Source organism: Nothoprocta perdicaria, unplaced genomic scaffold, assembly GCF_003342845.1.
Source record: "Nothoprocta perdicaria isolate Ctin4 unplaced genomic scaffold, notPer1 scaffold_21, whole genome shotgun sequence".
Classification (NCBI taxonomy): Eukaryota; Metazoa; Chordata; class Aves; order Tinamiformes; family Tinamidae; genus Nothoprocta; species Nothoprocta perdicaria.
Genome location: NW_020455316.1, coordinates 4,442,679 through 4,460,552, shown reverse-complemented (window position 1 = coordinate 4,460,552; position 17,874 = coordinate 4,442,679). Strand labels below are relative to the sequence as shown.

The window sequence follows — 17,874 nt, the reverse complement described above, 5'->3', positions numbered from 1 at the left end:
AGTGACCCTACAAATGAATTTATCTTTTTCCCCCAAGGAAGCTCCCTGCATACCTTTTCAGGGCTAGTTATAAGAGGGCTAGTTATATAGATAAGTGGGTCCCTTCGCAGGGAAGAGGAAGGGTACTTCCCAGTCACAGCTCCAAACAGAGCTAACACACCACACAAAACCCAGCTTTTTAAACACGCTCCCTTACGGAATTACGACAAATAAGCAGCATTAAACAACTCCATGCAGCACAAGAAAAATCAACGCTGAGGAGAGATTCACTCTAGAACGGCCTGTACAGGGAGACCCAGACACAGCTGCAGAAGGGGTGAACTCTGTTTCCAGAGACGGCAAGAGCAGCTCCGGCTGGTGCTGCAGCAGCCGCACAATGCAATTCACCCACCCGCTCTGAAGCGCTGCCAGAGGAGCTGCCTAAGAGCCTTTTTTTGGTAGAAAGAGCAAGTCACCTTTAAATTTAGTCTTGACTTTTAAGTAACTGAATTAACTAAGAATCAAATGGTAGAAAGTTCCGCAAAGGAGAACTGAATGAARTAGTGGGGGTATTTATTTATAACTCTAGAAACAAGAAGGAATGGTTAATTCTTTCAAGGAGAAAGAGTGCATTTAAATTTAGAGTACAAATTTTTCTATATACAGAGATTGCTCAGTTTTTCTCAACATGAGGGGAAAGAAGTGTAATCTTCTGTAACTTTTTATCAGTCACACTCTGGCTTCTTTGAAAACTTCTGCTAAAAAGTCTGACCTCAATTTTTATAATTGAATCATTTGATTTTAGATCAGATTTGTCATTTTCAAGCCCTTTGAAATTCTTTCATTTCCTAATTGCTGAAAGTAAACAAGATGAAGTTGAACAGACGTATCCCGGCAAAATACACCCCATTTAATCCTCCTTTTATAGTTTCTAGGAGAAGGCAGTAGGGGGATGCTGAAATGAGGTCCAGAGGCCCATGTGAGCGAAAGTTCCCTACAAGAGAGCAGAGTGTGGGGAAAAATGAAAGAGACAAAAATCTGAGTACTGAAAAATGAAGTTATAAAATTACTAATTGTACAGGAACATTAATCCTTCTGTTAGGGAACGAGGCAGACCTCGTTTGTCTTCTGCTTTTTGCTTCAGTGTCACCAGTCGCTTCCTTCTATAAACGGCAGGCTTTCCACTATATAGTGAAATGGCCTTAACATTCTTGCTACATCACTACATTTTTTTTTTAAAGACTACTAATTGTTAATAACACTAACCTTGGCTTTGGGTAACAAAACAAAATAAAACTTCCATACTTTTCTCCATGACTTCACTTCTGCTTTTATCACATCTCTTTCCTTTTTAAAAAAGTGCACTGCACTGAAGAGAAGCTTTCTTTGGATGGCTAAACATAGAAAAGTTWGTCTTTAATAAGGGTTTAGATAAATAATCCCAAATCCCAGTGGGCCTCGTTAAAGCAACATCATAAAATTTTTACACTTCCTTCTGAATTTGGAAGAAAAAAAAAGCCTATGTATCAGCCTGAGCTTATGCTGACTAATGTGGCCTTAGGGAAGCAATTGTTGAAATCCATGTGTCTAACCATTAGAAACAGATTTGTAGATCCAATTATAAATCATTGCAGATGCTTATTAATTAAGGACCGTTTWAAAAAGCAGTAGTTCAAGCTGAAAACAGAAGGCTATGCTTGGACAATACAAAAGTGACAAGGTGTTGGTTCTGTGCAATGCCTGCCCTGGGGGGTACTCACACCACCCAGTTTAAGGTTCCCAATAAGTTAATGGATGAGCAGGGCTGGAACTGCTGAGGGATACAGAGCCCTCCAGCAGCCATCCCTGCCTGGATGGCGGGACTGCTCATCTCTCACATCCTGAACTGCCCCAGGCAACAGGGCAAGGTCTTAAAGTTATCAAAAATTGGCAACAACTCCGTTCAAGCATGTGCTCCGAACTGCAGCCTCTGTGGAACTCGCTGGAAAGCGGCCCAGCTGCCTGTGCTGCTCAGGCAGGGCAAACACTTGGGGCAGCAGCCTCAGCAGGCAGCCCAAGGGCCTGAAAGGCAGCTGGCTTAGTGAGACACTCTGCCTGGATTCTCTACCTAGCCAGCAAAAAAGAGACGGGCAGGGAGGTGAGAAGAAGCTCCTCTCAGTGATGGCCAGTGACAGGACAAGYGGTAACGGGTTGCAGCACCGCAAGTTCCATCTGCACGTGAGGAAGAACTTCCTCACTGTGAGGGTGACAGAGCCCTGGCACAGGCTGMCCAGGGAGGCTGTGGAGTCTCCTCCTCTGGAGATCTTCCAAACCCGCCTGGATGCCGCCCTGTGCCCCGTGCTCTGGGTGTCCCTGCTGGAGCAGGGGGTTGGACTAGATGAGCTCTAGAGGTCCTTCCAACCTCAACTATTCCATGATTCCATGAGGTGGTACATCCCCTGGATGAGGAACAAACACCATGAGCAACATGGCAACCCTTTGCAGTGACATGTTACTAGTAGCTACAACTATAAGCTACTAGTAGTTATCCYGGTTACACTGACTCCCCCATGAGGGCTCTGGCTACAAACCAGGGCACATACAGCTGAGCTATCACTGATTAAGGCAGAGCTGCACTTAAACATCATCCTCAGGCAAGCCCAAGCTTCAGTCCTGCGTCCCTGTTGAATCCTCTGGGTAAGTTATGGGTGCTGCAATCACAGCAGGAGCTTCCAACCAAGTCTCTCCAGCTGCCTTCCTCCTCCTGGTGCTCACCACCATCATCAGRTCATCCAGTAGCCAGTCCCGGAAGGAAGTGTGTCCCTGTCCTAGSGCTACTGGAAGTGGTTTTCATTTAGGGCCCTGGACTAACTACAGTCAGTCATTTACTTCATCAGAATAGTCAAGCAAGCAAGATGCAAAGAAAAAAAAATCAAATTAAATCAAAATTTAATTAACGGATGTTCTACGTGACCAGCAGTGGCACATTGTTTCTCTTGCCCTGTAGCTGAAACCTCCAATTTCCATGGCCACAGCATTAGAGCACTCGCCCTGATGTTCTCACACAGGTTGTTCACACTAAATGCACCACATGAAGATTTGCATATGCTCCATAAACCTTAATTCCATTTTTAAGGTCTATTACACCAAGCATGAGCTCATTTCTGAAGCMGAGATGTATTTTCAGAACCATATAAAGATGATAATGTTTCCAGGCCTCTGATTTTTAAACCTTTGGGTAAAACTAAATCATTTTCACGGTGCAGTTGATATTCCAGAGAGAAGTGTGCACAAATACCAGATACTTCAAAACATTATGGCCAAATCCAAGCAGGGAAGTTACCCTGCTATACAAATAAAAGCCGTAACCACAATTCACAAAAAAAGACCCTGCTCTGAAGTTATTTGATGCCCCCTTTTTTGGGGTATGATGAAATGACTTTACATTGAATTTCCTTCTATTCCAATTACAAGAACGTTGAGCTAAGGAAAAACCCAAGTCACACAACCAGGCGGTCCTGAGAAATCATCAGCAAGAAACATTCAATCAAACTATTCCCAAATAAAAGCCCCATTACTAAAGCTTTTACACATACCATATTCCTTTATCACCAACACTGTAATTTTTTGGAAGTTTTTTAATCCTCATTTTCCTTATTTACTTATGTAATCGTGACCAAATTTGCCTGGAGGCCCAGCTCCACACAGGCAGGACAGAACACAGTGCAGCTAGACACAAGTCAGATTTAAGATCATCTGAATTGTAAAAATGATAAACAAAAACAGTAACCAAATAAGTCTAAAGTTGATTTAAAATCGGCAAAGTAAAACATGTGATTTCCCTATCTATAGTCTATTCTGAAAACTCACAGCATCCTAATTGCAAGAAGAACAGCATCCCCCTCACCCCTTTCTCCCTGTCCTCAGACCTTAGACAACATATCAGGCTGCAACCAGGCATGGAAAAAGGCCTTAAGTACCCATCAATCCTCCATAAAAGTGTTATCTAACTGAAAAACAAAACAAAAATCCCAACTCTTCCTCAGAATTCCTAAGTTTTCCTTTTCAACTCTCTTGACACAACCAAATCAAGAAAGAGATGCTTTTAGATGAGGCTAGTTTTTATAAGCTTAAGAGTTTTATGGATCAAAGGAATGGAGAAAACTCCAAACTCAGCTTAAAACTTCTCTGAGAACATTCAAAGGGAATCTGATCAATATGTACAAATATCTGAGTGGGGAAATGTAAAGAAGATAGAGCCAAACTCTTTTTGGTGGTGGCCAGTGACAGGACAAGGGGCAGTGGGTACAAGCTGAAACACAGGCAGTTCCATCTCCATGTGAGGAAGAACTTTCCTGTGAGGGTGCCAGAGCCCTGGCACAGGCTGCCCAGGGAGGCTGTGGAGTCTCCTTCTCTGGAGATCTTCCAAACCCGCCTGGATGCCGCCCTGTGCCCCGTGCTCTGGGTGTCCCTGCTGGAGCAGGGAGGCTGGACTAGATCTCTAGAGGTCCCTTCCAACCCTAACCATTCTGTGATCCTGTGAATATATGAGAAATGGGAAGGGGAAACTGTGGCAACTGAAACCTGAGCATGAGCAAGAGAGACACTGGCACAAGACAGAAAGAGGAAGGGGATTTAGAAGGAAGGATAAATCTGTGTTTGGGCAGGCTGAACCTATGCTGATCCAAGAGGTGATGTTACAGATGGACCACAATACAGTTTGGATTAAAGGAAGTAAAGCAGGCAGCAGCACAGTGAAGACAGAAGCCTTTGAATTGGTGAGATCAGACAAAGAGAATATGCAACAGCAGGAAGTAGAGCAACTGCAGACAAAGTACTAGAAAGGCTTTGCAAAAGTAGTTAATTAGAACAGACTTGTAGATACTGGAACACACAGGAGAAGCAGAGACATTTCTGCGCCTCACCTTTATTAAATTGTTGCACAGAAGCAACAACTGTGAAGCAGGAGACCTTTGAGCAGCTCAGTGATAAAGCAGAAAACTGAGCTAGAAGGCATTGCCTCTTCAGAAAGCTCAGTTCTCTGCTGGAACAGGAACTACAGCAGACCATCCCTTTTACAGTTTCTTATGCTTCATTTTCAATGCAGTTACATTTCTTGACAATATTATTCCTACTGGAAGGCTGTGCGGGAAACTTATTGCTCTGATACTGGAAACCTTCCAATCTAAAACCTTCTTCATAATCAGCTATATCTGTATGTTCTCTCCAAGTTTTCTTCAAGATGATCAAGAGCTACAGTTATCTGCTATCCGATACTACATTATGCTCTTGAATCAGTTTGCCACATCATAGTCACATCATACATCATGTGTGACACCAGCGATCCATCTAGATAACGACGTTGAAGTCACTAGTACTACTCAGAGAAAGGTGCAGAGGTGCTAAAATTTGGAATTGGTCTTTGGAATTTCTATGTTGGGGCACCAAAAAGAAGTTTTCCAATAACTTGTTTATTCTTTTAAGAGTCAGTAACAGTTCCAGTGGTTTCAGAAAAACAAAACGCAGCTTTCTATAAACAGAACCTCTGTATTTGTAGAGCTTCTCCACAGTCTGCACATTTTAATAACCACACTCAAAAAGTTAGAGACTTTAACAATGTTAACGACTTGCAGCCAATTCCGTTTGAAATACATCAACTGAACAGCAATTCACAGCAATAATATGCAGACAGCTGAAAAGAGGCAGCAGAGAATATCTATGGGCAGATTTTCAGGTATTATTACAACCAAAGCTGGCACTTGGTAATGATGTTAGATTTGAAATACACTGAATAATTAAATACTCTGGGAACATGAATCTTCAGTTAACTTAATAAATCTTCCTCCGAGACTGATACTTCACATACTAACATTAATTCCAGCAGGGCAAAATCATGCTGGATGCCTTTTTAATAATTAAACTTCTGGATTTTTTAGCTCTACTCCATAAAAAATAGAGGAGAAGATATTTAGAAAAACTGGCAGATGTCTAAGTAACACTATTGTTCCCCTCACAAAACATCAACTCCACATTTGGACAAAAAAGTCCAGATTGCTCAGCCATACTGCTTCAGAGAGCTAGACCAGCTGGGAATCTAGAACATGGAGTGAAGCTACAGAACACACTTGACATTTCTACATCTCCATACTGAAATAAACTGGGTGTGTAAGGTCCAGGAAAATCAATTTATTGGACAAAGTTGGGCTTAGATTAAAGCGCAACTTCTAGAGCTCTGCTACTGATGCCGCGCTGCAGCCTTGCTCAGTGCCACTCAACTGAAGAGCCCCAGTTAGAGCACCGGGGACACGGGCAGCCAAGGAAAACAAAGGGCTGCAGTCACGTCCCTGAAGCCCGAGCTTCGAGCAGAGACTGCTCTGTTTTGCTTGCCTCAGGAAAGCCAGCGAGGCCCTTGGGAGTACTCGAAGGGTAACTGTWTTCCAGAAGATATAGACAAAATTCCTGCCTTCAGGACTACAGAGAACTCCGTAACAGTAAGATCTGCTAAATTCTACTTTGAATAAATAAATAAGAGAGAAAGGAAGGCCTAACAGGTATTGCAAAGACTGTGAGAAGAATGAGTGGAAATGGGGATGTTCAATCCAAAGGCTGATCTGTAAGTACTCCTGCCTTGGGCAATTACTTGAATATATTCAACTAAAATTCAGCAGTCTCATTCCCTGGAACAGCACCTGCCACCTTTCCAGTCAGATCTCCTCCTCTTCTGTCTTAAACTTCATGGCYACAAAAGCATCAACTTGTGCCTACTGCTCATTTAAACCATTTCATCTATAGCTTAAGGCCAGTATTGAGAGGATTCAGCATATCAACTGCTTGCTCCCAAAAGTCCTACCTAGAACAGACGTGCTAGAAAAAACAATGCCTGATTTTCTTTTCCCCTAAAGTGTCCTTCMATCTTCAAGAAAGAATCAAAGATTTCTGTTTATCCTTGATGGCAGAGCATCTAAATAAGCAAACAGCAATGYGATATTGTTATGACACAGAAATTCAGTGAACGGAAGCATCCTAAACAACCTCAAAATTCAGTTTTCCTGAGACACAAACCATGTGTTCCCAATTTGCCTTTCTGATATAGCAAGTATTGCAAGTMAAATTAGCCCCCTTCATCACTTTGTTAATCTACGCGCTGTTAGTTTATGCAGCCTGTCATGGAGAAATACAATAGAAACACAAAAGCCAATTAATTTAAAACAGACCAAGATCCTAGAATTATGTAAATCAAACTTTGAGGTTCAAGCAGTTCTGGTCAGCAATCCGCCTAAGAGGCTTTTGTAAGTTTTATTTTTCACTCTTGATTCATTAGACTTGACTCATTATGCGACTCCTGGTTGCTCAAATGAATCCTGTCATTTGAAAGGCATTATACGAGTTGAGCATTTACAGCTCCCAAGKGCATCCAAAGAGTCTGTATTTTTCTGCAAGAAATAAACTAAGTATTAAAGTGAAAAGTTACTACAGTTTGGCTTACAATCGTAAAGTTATCTCCTATGGATCATCACCATCACATCTAGGCTATCTGGCTCTCTGCGAAGCAGCACTACAAGAAAAGCAGTGTGAATGTAATACAGATATATACAGACCTTACAGAAGAACTTGTCTAGATGTGGCACTGTTGTTCCTCCAGGAAATTGGCCAGGAAATTTCACTTCTAAAAGAGCAGAGTACTGCATGCTGCAGTGCCAGCTTAAAGCTTAGGATTCCCATGTCCTTGTTGCCTGTGTGAATGCAGGATTTGTTCTCACTATACTGCATATAGAGGAAACTCACTGAAACAAACAGGAGAGCAGGTCTTTACAGGTCTTTACAGGAACAACAACCTTCTGGAACTTGCTGTCACCYGAGTCTGTGGAGGCAGGCAGTACCAGGAAGGACAAAAAGAGGTTACTCAGACAGATGGTCCACAGGCATATTAGGAAATTCTAAAAGAAGCAGAATGGGTCGTACTCTCCAACATCCTTAACACAACCACTACAGAAGCTGGTTGGCACAAGGGAGGCAAGGCTCTTGTGCTTCCCTGAGTAGCTCTTCCTGACACTGGAGTCAAGAGATTGGGCTACCTGGAACCATGGTCTGGCCCAGTTTGATGTTTCTTATTTTTAATGGTCTTTTTACAGTGGAGTTAACTACACAAGGCGGCAGCTGTTTCAGACAACGAATTGACTTCAGATAATGGTGCTTTTAATCCACAAGTTTTTCACATCCAATTTCTGATTTGGAGCATTACAAGCTCTGATACTATCAAAACAGCTACTGCAATATTACCTAGAGGGACTTGAGTTGCATTTACCTGAATTTGTGTTTCGCAAATAAATATCAAGAATTGCAATGAATATAATACACAAGCCTCAATTATATTTTTGTTCTGCCTTACTACAGAACCACAAACCTTGCTTCAAAAGCATACTAAATAGGAAATCTCAAGCATGTTTATCATATTTTTCCAATAAGATTAGTACATTAGTAACTTAGCAATATCATTAACAGATAATTTCTTTTTTTTACATAACCATTTACTATGCATATAGCATTTCATACTTCTAATGAGCAGTGCAACAAAAGTACAGTTCAGTATGTAGTGACATACACATTTTCCATTCTACACAACCAGAAAGGTAGACTCGGTGAGATTGGGCATCTCTCTCTCTCTTTTTTTTTTTTAAGATATACCAAAGCAGCCAGAAACCTCTCTTCTGACTTGAGCAGAAACATCCCTGTAAGTAACCAGTCTAACTGGAATTAAGATATGGTTATCCTCCTTTGAGCAATAATCCAAAAGATTCCTTTTGGTGACCACAGGTTTTATTCCTACATTCCTCTCTACCTCAGTTAGTGCTTCTAATAATACTTATATTTAGAAAGATTTAAATATGACAACTCTGTGGAATTAAAGATTTATAATACCTGTGCTGAGGAACAATAACGGCAATCTTTAATTACCATGAAAGGACGCTGGATGTGGCAGGTTTACTTTCAACACCTCTCCTGAAGGGAGTTCTTCAGGATACACTGGTACCATCCTTCTCCATGGCCAGGGAAAGGTGATGGGAAAGGATGTCACCAGTATATCCYGAAGAGTAAATCTCAAGCTAAAAATGATCATGCTCAACTGGAGCTTTCATTGCTTCCTCCAAAGCTCAAGCAAAGTTCCAAGCATTCCAGAAGGGGTATCTTAAATTCAGAAGKGTCTTTAACTCTTCCATCCCAAACCTGTTCTCCAACCCTGACTGACTGCAGAGCACTTCTCCCTACACAAGCACTGCCCAGCTGGTCAGCAAGCTCCTCTACGGCAATTCACCTCAGCTGTGGTGTCGGTTCTCTCCTGTCCTCAYCCAAACAAAACAATGCAGAAGGGGAGCAGGAGAAGGTAACCTGAAATAAAAGAAATCCTTCACACTTCTTTTCCAATCATGTCCATTCACTTAAAGATCTGAGGTAACAGCATGTTTACAGTACAAAAATCATCTTAAACAGACCACAGAAAACTAAAACTGTGGTCACTCCTCATCCAGGCAGCTCTTACCTGCCTGTTCCCACATATTTTCTGCAGACAAGAGTTATGGAAGGACTGGGAAAGAGCACTATTTTAGTCATAAAAGAATCAATGAAACACTGTGTCACTGAACAAATTCCAGACTGAATTAGGACACAATTTGAAGCTTTTATGAAAGATGACTTACTGGGCAGCCATATACAGGATGAAAGCCATTCTTGGGACAAATAAATAACTTAATATCGTGGAATCTATCAGGAACACAGCTTCGCAAGCAACTCAGCATACACAAATTTTGATGCAATCATAAAACTGCAACAGAGGCATTGAAATCACAAGTTCCAGGTTTCAGCCACAAACTCAATTTTCTACCTTATTCTGTCTCTCAAAATAATAAAAACACRGTTTTCTGAAGTCACTTTTCAACTCTGTTAAGCAACAAATTCTTAAATAGGAGAAGGCTTCTGCAAAAGCTGTAAGCAAGACTCCAGAAAAGAGGGGGAAAAAAAAGGACAAGAAGAAGTATCAATGACTTTAACGATGCTTTAGCCAGCACACTACTATAAAAGGAACAGTAGCATTTCTTCTCATGTACCTTCACAAATCACTTTGAGGTCAAATTGTGGTTGAATGAAACTYTATTTTCTCCATGCATTTTTACAACATCATGACTTCAGCAGTAGACAAGGCTGTTCACATAAGGTGTGATTTCCCAAGCATGTGTTACTTGACAAGAAGACCTCTTTTGTTTGCAYAGCAAAGCTGCAGGTGGAAAGAGCCTTTCTGAAAGAAAAATGGAGGCTGCAAACAAGTCATCTCCAATTTTCTTGATTTCCTGCCTGTTGGGATGGACCATATTGATTGTCCTCCTACAYGGAGGAAAAAGAAGCTCCTGACCAACCTAGCATAAAAAGCCAATGCAGAAGAGGTGGAAGCAGGGACAGATAACTTGAGGAACACTGTGAAACTGAGCAAGCATGCACAGATGGGRCTAGCAAAGGCCTTCAGCTCCCCTGAAGCTTAAAACAGAAAGGGAAGTTCAGGAGAGCAAGAATGGCTTCTGCAAATAGCTAGGCAAAGTGTGGGGCAAGGGGACCTGGTGACAGAGGACACAAAGAAAGGTAAAGACACTGATGGCTGCTTTTGTTGCAGCCTTTAATGACTAGATTGGCTTCAAGAATCCAAATTTTTGAGACTGGAGAAGAAGTCTTGAGCTTGGAAGTTACACTTACCCCAAACCTACAGAGGTAAATCAAATATCTTTCATTTTCATAGCTGGTACTCTTGCTTGTAAGATCTAAGAATATTCACTTCTAAGAATAAACAGTTTACTTTTTAAAAGAATATTTTCATTTGTCTGGAACACTAACATCTAAATTACGGAGCTTCTCCAAGGCCAAGCTTTTAAGCTATGACATTGACAAARATATTTATTTCCTCTTACATGAATAACAATAATACTTCCTATSATAGAGTGGCCTGCTCTTTATATTTTAGAGCTTTATATACTCTTGAGTGCTAGAGAGTTTGTTTCAATTCAGTCCAAGCTCTGCCCCCTTGCCTCCTTCAAAACACACTCCCCTGAGGAAGCAGCCTGAATAAACTAAGCAGTTGTATTCAGGACAAATACTATGAATCACATTCTCTTACAAGATACACATTTTTCCTATGAAAATATTGAAATGCATATATACGTTTGAATGARGCAATCTTCTTGTGCTGAGTTGTCAGGCTATAAAATAATATGTATYGGTACTGAAGCTAGAGGGAATGGCCTTCAAATTTTAAATACTTGTGAACCAATGTAAAACTGTCATAGTTTCAAAGACCTCAAAGAAAAAGTAACAAACCCAACCACTATTTAATTTTGACCTACACAAAACTAACACTTTCTCTTCTCTCACTGCGAAGAGCAATAAATTATGCCAGAAATCCAATTGTCACCTACAAACACTGGAATCACAGGTGAATCAATATTCTCACATCTTTGCAGCTAAAGGCTTAAATTTGTTAGCCAGCTTCTTCCCCCTCCCTCTTCTCACCCTGCCATAAGGGAGAGTGCAAAGCCTGCAGAAATCAAATATTCTTTACGAGGGTTTGAGTAGAATAGGACAGATGCACAAAGAAGTCTACAGTATTGAACTCAAACACCTTCCTTGCCTCTTCCTTCTCCTTTCCTCAAGGCCTCAATATTTGAAATAATGCAACCATTGGGCTGAAACCAAGTTATAAGTACAGAGGCTAATTTGATAATTCAAAGAACCTCCCTCTGCACCACATCTAAGAACCTTCCCRAGGCCTTGCCTTACTGCTATGGCATTATTCATACTCTGCCAGGCTACGTGAAACATCTTCTAACAGTGACAATGTTAAATGCAGTGTTCAGTACATCTGAGGTCCARGCATACCAAGATGCTGCACCACGATCCTTCCAGCTTCTAGCAACACAGCTGGAAAAAGGACCAAACTCCAGAAGAGTAAAGCCAGTTAGTATGCAGGGGAAAAAAAAAAAATGAATGAAAAACGGAGCACACTGCTTTCTATCATCTAAGTTATGTGCATGTCAGAATAACATTAACACTTTCACCTAGATTTTAGTATTACTGTGCAATATTTTAACGACTAGATTCTCTGGCCACTTTTTTTTCTGTAAAAAAAAAAAAAAAGAGTATGTGATCTTGAAAAAACATACTTCTAAGGTTAATGGACTGCCCCAAGGAAAGAAATATTTTTGACCTGTATGGCAGAAAGCATCAAGGTTCAGAACCTGAGATCAGAAGAGGCAATACTCACTCCTTATTCCTGCTTTTAAGGCATGGCTGGTAAAGAACCTTGACTGCATCCCAAGCTCCCACTGGTCCAGAATCAGGCTTCAAAGTATCCCCAAACAGTGTAAAAACATCATGGGAGGATGAGCTTCCTAAAGATTCCACTAGCAGCGTGTCAGAATTTAAAAGCCATATCTATTAAAAACAAACCAACAAAAAAAACCTAAGAGGGAATTCTTCAAAACTGGAACTGAGGGAAGGCAAGTGACTCTTCTTTATGGGAAAGTAAACAGGGCAGAGAAAGTTAGTGTAAGTAAAGAAATCTGCATAGATAACTTCCTCCCCACACACCCCCCGAGTCAAAAAGTTTCTTTACTATAACTTAAAAAAATTAAAAAACAAAAAAATCAAAGTCTCTAAAAATGTGCTTATCAACCAACTAAAGCAATAAACTCAAAAATATCTGCAGGTTAAGTATTTGGATAATGTTCAGCAATACATGCACAGGAAATCAGTGATGTGAGTATACATAACACTAAGGTTAAAAGCATCACAATTTTCAATGATCCTTTAACTAGATTATATGTAATAAWGACTACGGGACTGCTCATGAGACCTTATTTTGCCATTGCAGAAATATTTCCTAGTGGTTTCATAAATGCTATCCTGGCACTAAAATATATTTAATGGCAAGAGGTATACATTTATTTTAGGATTTGGGTGTTTGAAAATTGTAGAGATTATACAGTGTATTTATAAAAACATTTTAGACTGCCTATCTCTTCCTGTTTATGAATCACTCATGCAAATGCAAAATTCCAAGTTATCTGTATATATTCCATTCCCGAATGAAATCTCACTATATTAAGTGTCTAACGTTAAAATAATTTCAGAATCAAATCCCTATCCATCTTACAAGTTTGAAAAATTCAGTTGCTGCTGTTTATACATAAAGCTTAMCCAAGTTTAACAACAGCATTAAGTGCAACTGGCAATTCTGTTTTTGTCTGCACTTCATTTTACAGGCTAATACATTGCACTGCATCAGTAAACTCTGCTGACTTAAGACAATTTTTGTGAAATATACTATACAATTTGACTGACTTCAGTGATTACAGATAAGCATTTGAACAAGAAGCTGAAACCTATATTGTACAAGCCAAAACCTTAATCTTTCAGTATTACCCAAGTGACAAACACTGTTGTTTGTCTATTTGTTTATGCACTAAGTTTCCTTAGGAGCCTTATGGCATAAATAGTAAAGATTTCTGTATGGACATCTACTTAAAAAACAAAACAACAAAAAAGTTTTACTTGAACATACTCTTCAAAATCGCTTAGACAAAACAATTTATATTATTAATTTTGTTATCTATACAGTCAGGCATAGTATAAATAATACATTTTAGAAGTTGGGACTCACGGACTGCATTTTTTCCCATATAAAAGCTTACCAAAACATAGACTTTTCCATCATCCCCTTTTATGCTGAACCTAAATGTGCTYTTAGCAGAAGAAATCTCCACAAGACACTGAGCTATCGTGTTCTGTACGAACTGAGACCTGTAGAAGAATAAACCAAATTTATGTTTGATAACATACTGGTAACAAATACACTGGCAAAGTCAACTATACTGATTAAATATAAGTACCCAAGCAAACCATAAAGTCACTTACACCACATATTACAATCATTTTCAATAAAGATAGAGCTTTCATTTTCTTTGGCTGCCCAAACCAACGCACCTTCCTCTTCCTGCAGCTGTAACTTTTAATAGATCAGCMATCTAAACTGCCCCCAAACTCTTATTTTGATGAACACCAAATGTCAAAAGCAGAAAAACAGCTTTTCCCTGTAGTACTTTAGGTACATGGACACAACAAGGCTCAGAACAGTGACACTATCTTAAATAGAATCTGCAAAAGGAAAGAACTTTAATGCATAGTACATGATTCAGGACAGCTGGAAGAAGTTGTGACAGCTCACTCACAATTTCAGATTACATGAAAATTCAAAAACCCACTTCCAGCTAAGAGTTTCAAGCTTTACTTAGGTAATGTAATCTTCCACTTGCATAATTAGTCATCAGAAGTCATCAAAAAAATCAAATAACTCAAAATAACTATTTTTGGCTTCTTATCTGAATACTGAGAATCCTTGCAACAACCGATTCATAACCTTTCTGCCTTTTATCCACATACACAAGCAAAAAAAAAAAAGAGTCGTACAAGAGTGAATCCAGACATTTACATTTATAATTGTGATAATCAAATAGAACTCAATAACATTGTATTATACTTAATTATTCAAAAATATTTTCGCTATATTTTAGAATCTTCCTGAAATCCATGTCTCAATAAGCTATATATACATTTRTATTTTTATTTTATATTTATTTGTATTTTATATTTATATTTAAATTTTTACCTTGGTATTGTGCTGAAGCTTTCCTCAGATGGCTGGATCATCACCTCAGTGACATAATACTTAGTGGTCTCTACAATGAAACAAATGTTAGATCTTTAAAGTAGATCAAAACAAACAAAAACCCCTAGACTTTGCAGAGTAGACTAAGTCACTGTATCACCACACTAATCAAACTTTTGCTCAGCACTCAGCAGCTGGTCAAGTTCCTGTTTTGGTTTGTGGGAAGAGATGCTGTACAACTGATAAGAGAAAGCATTCACTTCCAGAAGAAAACTGCTCTGAGTTAATTACATGATCAGCAGTTTATCATTTCTATTGATTTTTGTTTAGTGCTAGGAACAGTCATCTTGAAACAAGGTAAGAATCAAAGCACTTGGACTGAAACATTTCATGCATTAAAATGTTTGCTAGTGCCAATTAACTCTTGCCCATTATGTGTTACTGTCAAGCCAAACCTGAAAGAAAGAACTTTCCTAAAGAACTGAAATCAGCACTGCTTACGTAAGTACTTTAGCATCCTGCTCAGTAATTCTGCTGTGAATCACAAGACAGTTTTAATAACAGCACACTTGGCTAATTTTCCTCTTTGCTCAAAGAGCAGAAAGGAATTTCTTCTCCAAAAATTGCACTAAGTAAACACTAATGCACAAAGGGTACTCTCCAACTTTCAACATAAATGTTCCCAAAAAGCACCTCCAAAGGCAGCCTTTAAGAGCTAGAGTGTAAGTGCTYGAGTCTAGAATTTAATCTCTATCAATAAATGCCAGTCAAAAAAGYCATCTTAGTGTAGCTCTGGGTCTCTGCTACAAATACAGCCTAACCAGAAAGTAGGCAGTACAAATTAAGTATAGAGAATAATAAATTAATTCCACTAAGCCTTAACATGTACACAACAGAAAGGTTTTGGTTTTTTTTGGGGGGGGGGAGGGGGGGGAGAGAAGAGGTTCACTTTAAGGGTTGAAGGAATTGTCTCATCTGAAATCTGTTCACAAACTAGATGAAAGAAAGCTTTTCAGAAAAACACCTTGTGCTGTTCCAAAGACTCCAAAGCTCTGGCAAATTCACTTCCTCGACAGTCAAATATTTCACTTTTTAATTATCCTCACTGCTAGGAAATTATGTTTCACATTAAAGTTTAATTTTAGTCTGCACCATGCTGTGCCTAATCCTGGGAGCAAGGAAGAAAAGCAGCAGCAGCTCGTTCACTCATGYTAGCTCTCCAGCTGTTACCTTAAGGAATTAGTGGTACTGCTGCAAGGGCATCAGGAATTGAGGAGGAGATGAATTGTTCACAAAGGGATAGAAGATGAGATTTCGTACACACAAGAAATCCCACCTGTGAATATAGGGAGATGGAGGTAAGGAAGGACTAGCCTACAAGGGAGGTCTCAACATCAAACCTCACCTCCTTGGCTACACCACCAAGACCCAATTGACCTTCTGGGCACTGATATTTTTGCTTATAAAAAGCTATCAAAGTATTTCAGTGAAGTTTGCACACCAGTGTTTTCATAGTGTTTTTCTATCAACACTCACATCATGCATTTCTGTATCATTTGTGTCTGTTCTTTCACCTTTCCCTGACAGTCCTATACTAGCATTGAAACATGGTTAGAAAACCTGGATATGAAATCTAATGTTAGCCATGCACAGAGTTCAGATCAAACCCCTGCTTCTACACAGAATTCCCTTTTTCCCACATGCAGCAGTCGTATCAACTGCTCTTGCTATGACTGTGTGAAATCTTAGATTAAAACATGTATTCATGGCAACCTGTAAAGCTTTTTTTAAGATACTGTCTTCCAAACACCTTACAGATTACTTTGTGCACTTTTCAAGAGACTTACCTTAAATCTGGTTTTACTAAAGCCTGCATTGTTCTTGTTTGCAAGACAATCAAAATCTTCTGTCTTCTGTCCACTATGATTTCTCAAATAGGCTTTGAATTTTCTACAAGGATTTTATATTCTCCAGTGTGATTCTCTATACTAGAGCTCACATTGATGCAGTGCAGTAAAGGGAAAATGACAGCAAGAACCTGCTAATAAGTGTTATTACTGATACTTGCCAACTAATAATTACATTTTAAAAACTATCAGTCTCATCTCTAAAACTTCTAATTCAATATGACAGCTTTTAAAACAATAATCTCAATCTCATGATTGAATGATAATGAGAAATTTCTCTCATCAAAGGAGACATGTCTTTGACAGGATGTACTTTACACAAAACCAGGTTGGCAGCTAATAGCTATCTTTAGCTTCTCATTCTTTGTTGATCAAGCCCTGTTTTAACCTTTCCATTATTCTCCASGGCTGACACCATGCTAAACTACCTGTAATTTCTCAGATCAACCTGTATTAGAATGCTGAATAAACTAGAATTATGTAGTTGGTTTCCCAAAGCTTTGAAAATAGCTGAGCATGCCACAGAAACAAGGATGAAGGAAGATCCTGCAGCAAATCACTTAAAGACTTACAATGCAAACTATCTCATCCATTCCAGAAAGGGATGAGACAAATACAGAGGAATTGGCTCTGTATCTTACTCAAATTATTTTCCTACAGACTTTTGTCTCAAGTGCTCAGYGGCTGAGAAAGTCTAGTTTGTAAATCCCATACCTGATGATACTGTTTCTCCCAGGACTGTCTTGCAGCGCTTACAAATTACTCTGGTATTTTCCTTCGATTTCTGTAGGACAGAGAAATCTCATTTAAATGTCACTCAGATACTCTGAGCAAGGAACGTATAATTTTAACACAATCTTCAGAGCATACACTGAACTTTGTTCTTTTCATGTTCACATATACAGATATTTACATTCGACTATTKAAGCCCTTTACACTTTTCATTCAAATGCAAGTTTCATCTTAGTTTTGAAGTTTGCCAGTACATACTGAGCATGCAGCAAAACCTTTAAGAGGTAACAGCAAAATCTCAAGAGACTGGGTGATCAGTTTTGGTAAGTGCTAAATACATATTAAAAAAAATCTTAAATATACATTCAGTTTATTATGCTGTAATGCACCTGCTGTAATGTCATCACTCAGTTCTAGTCACTGTGAACAGGTTTTAAAAATACCAGATCAGCAGAGAGCAGAAAGTGTCCACAGAATATTTCAAACTGCTAGGAAAGGGTTAAAGAACACAACATACTATGATACTCCAGAAAGACAAAAGGGTTCAGTTCCTCTCCTTCATCCATTCAAAGG

At 39.4% G+C, this 17,874-nt stretch overlaps 1 protein-coding gene across 1 annotated transcript in view; it reads right to left on the bottom strand.

Moving 5' to 3' along the window:
- The window catches only part of UBE3D (ubiquitin protein ligase E3D), a 67,254-nt gene that overhangs the window by 40,479 nt on the left and 8,901 nt on the right, over positions 1-17,874 (bottom strand). Inside the window, exons 5-8 of the mRNA XM_026038412.1 lie at positions 17,284-17,353; positions 14,663-14,732; positions 13,689-13,797; positions 12,260-12,429 (exon numbers count right to left, since the gene is read on the bottom strand). Coding sequence (XP_025894197.1) covers positions 12,260-12,429; positions 13,689-13,797; positions 14,663-14,732; positions 17,284-17,353 — 419 coding nt within the window. The remainder of the gene's footprint in view (positions 1-12,259; positions 12,430-13,688; positions 13,798-14,662; positions 14,733-17,283; positions 17,354-17,874) is intronic.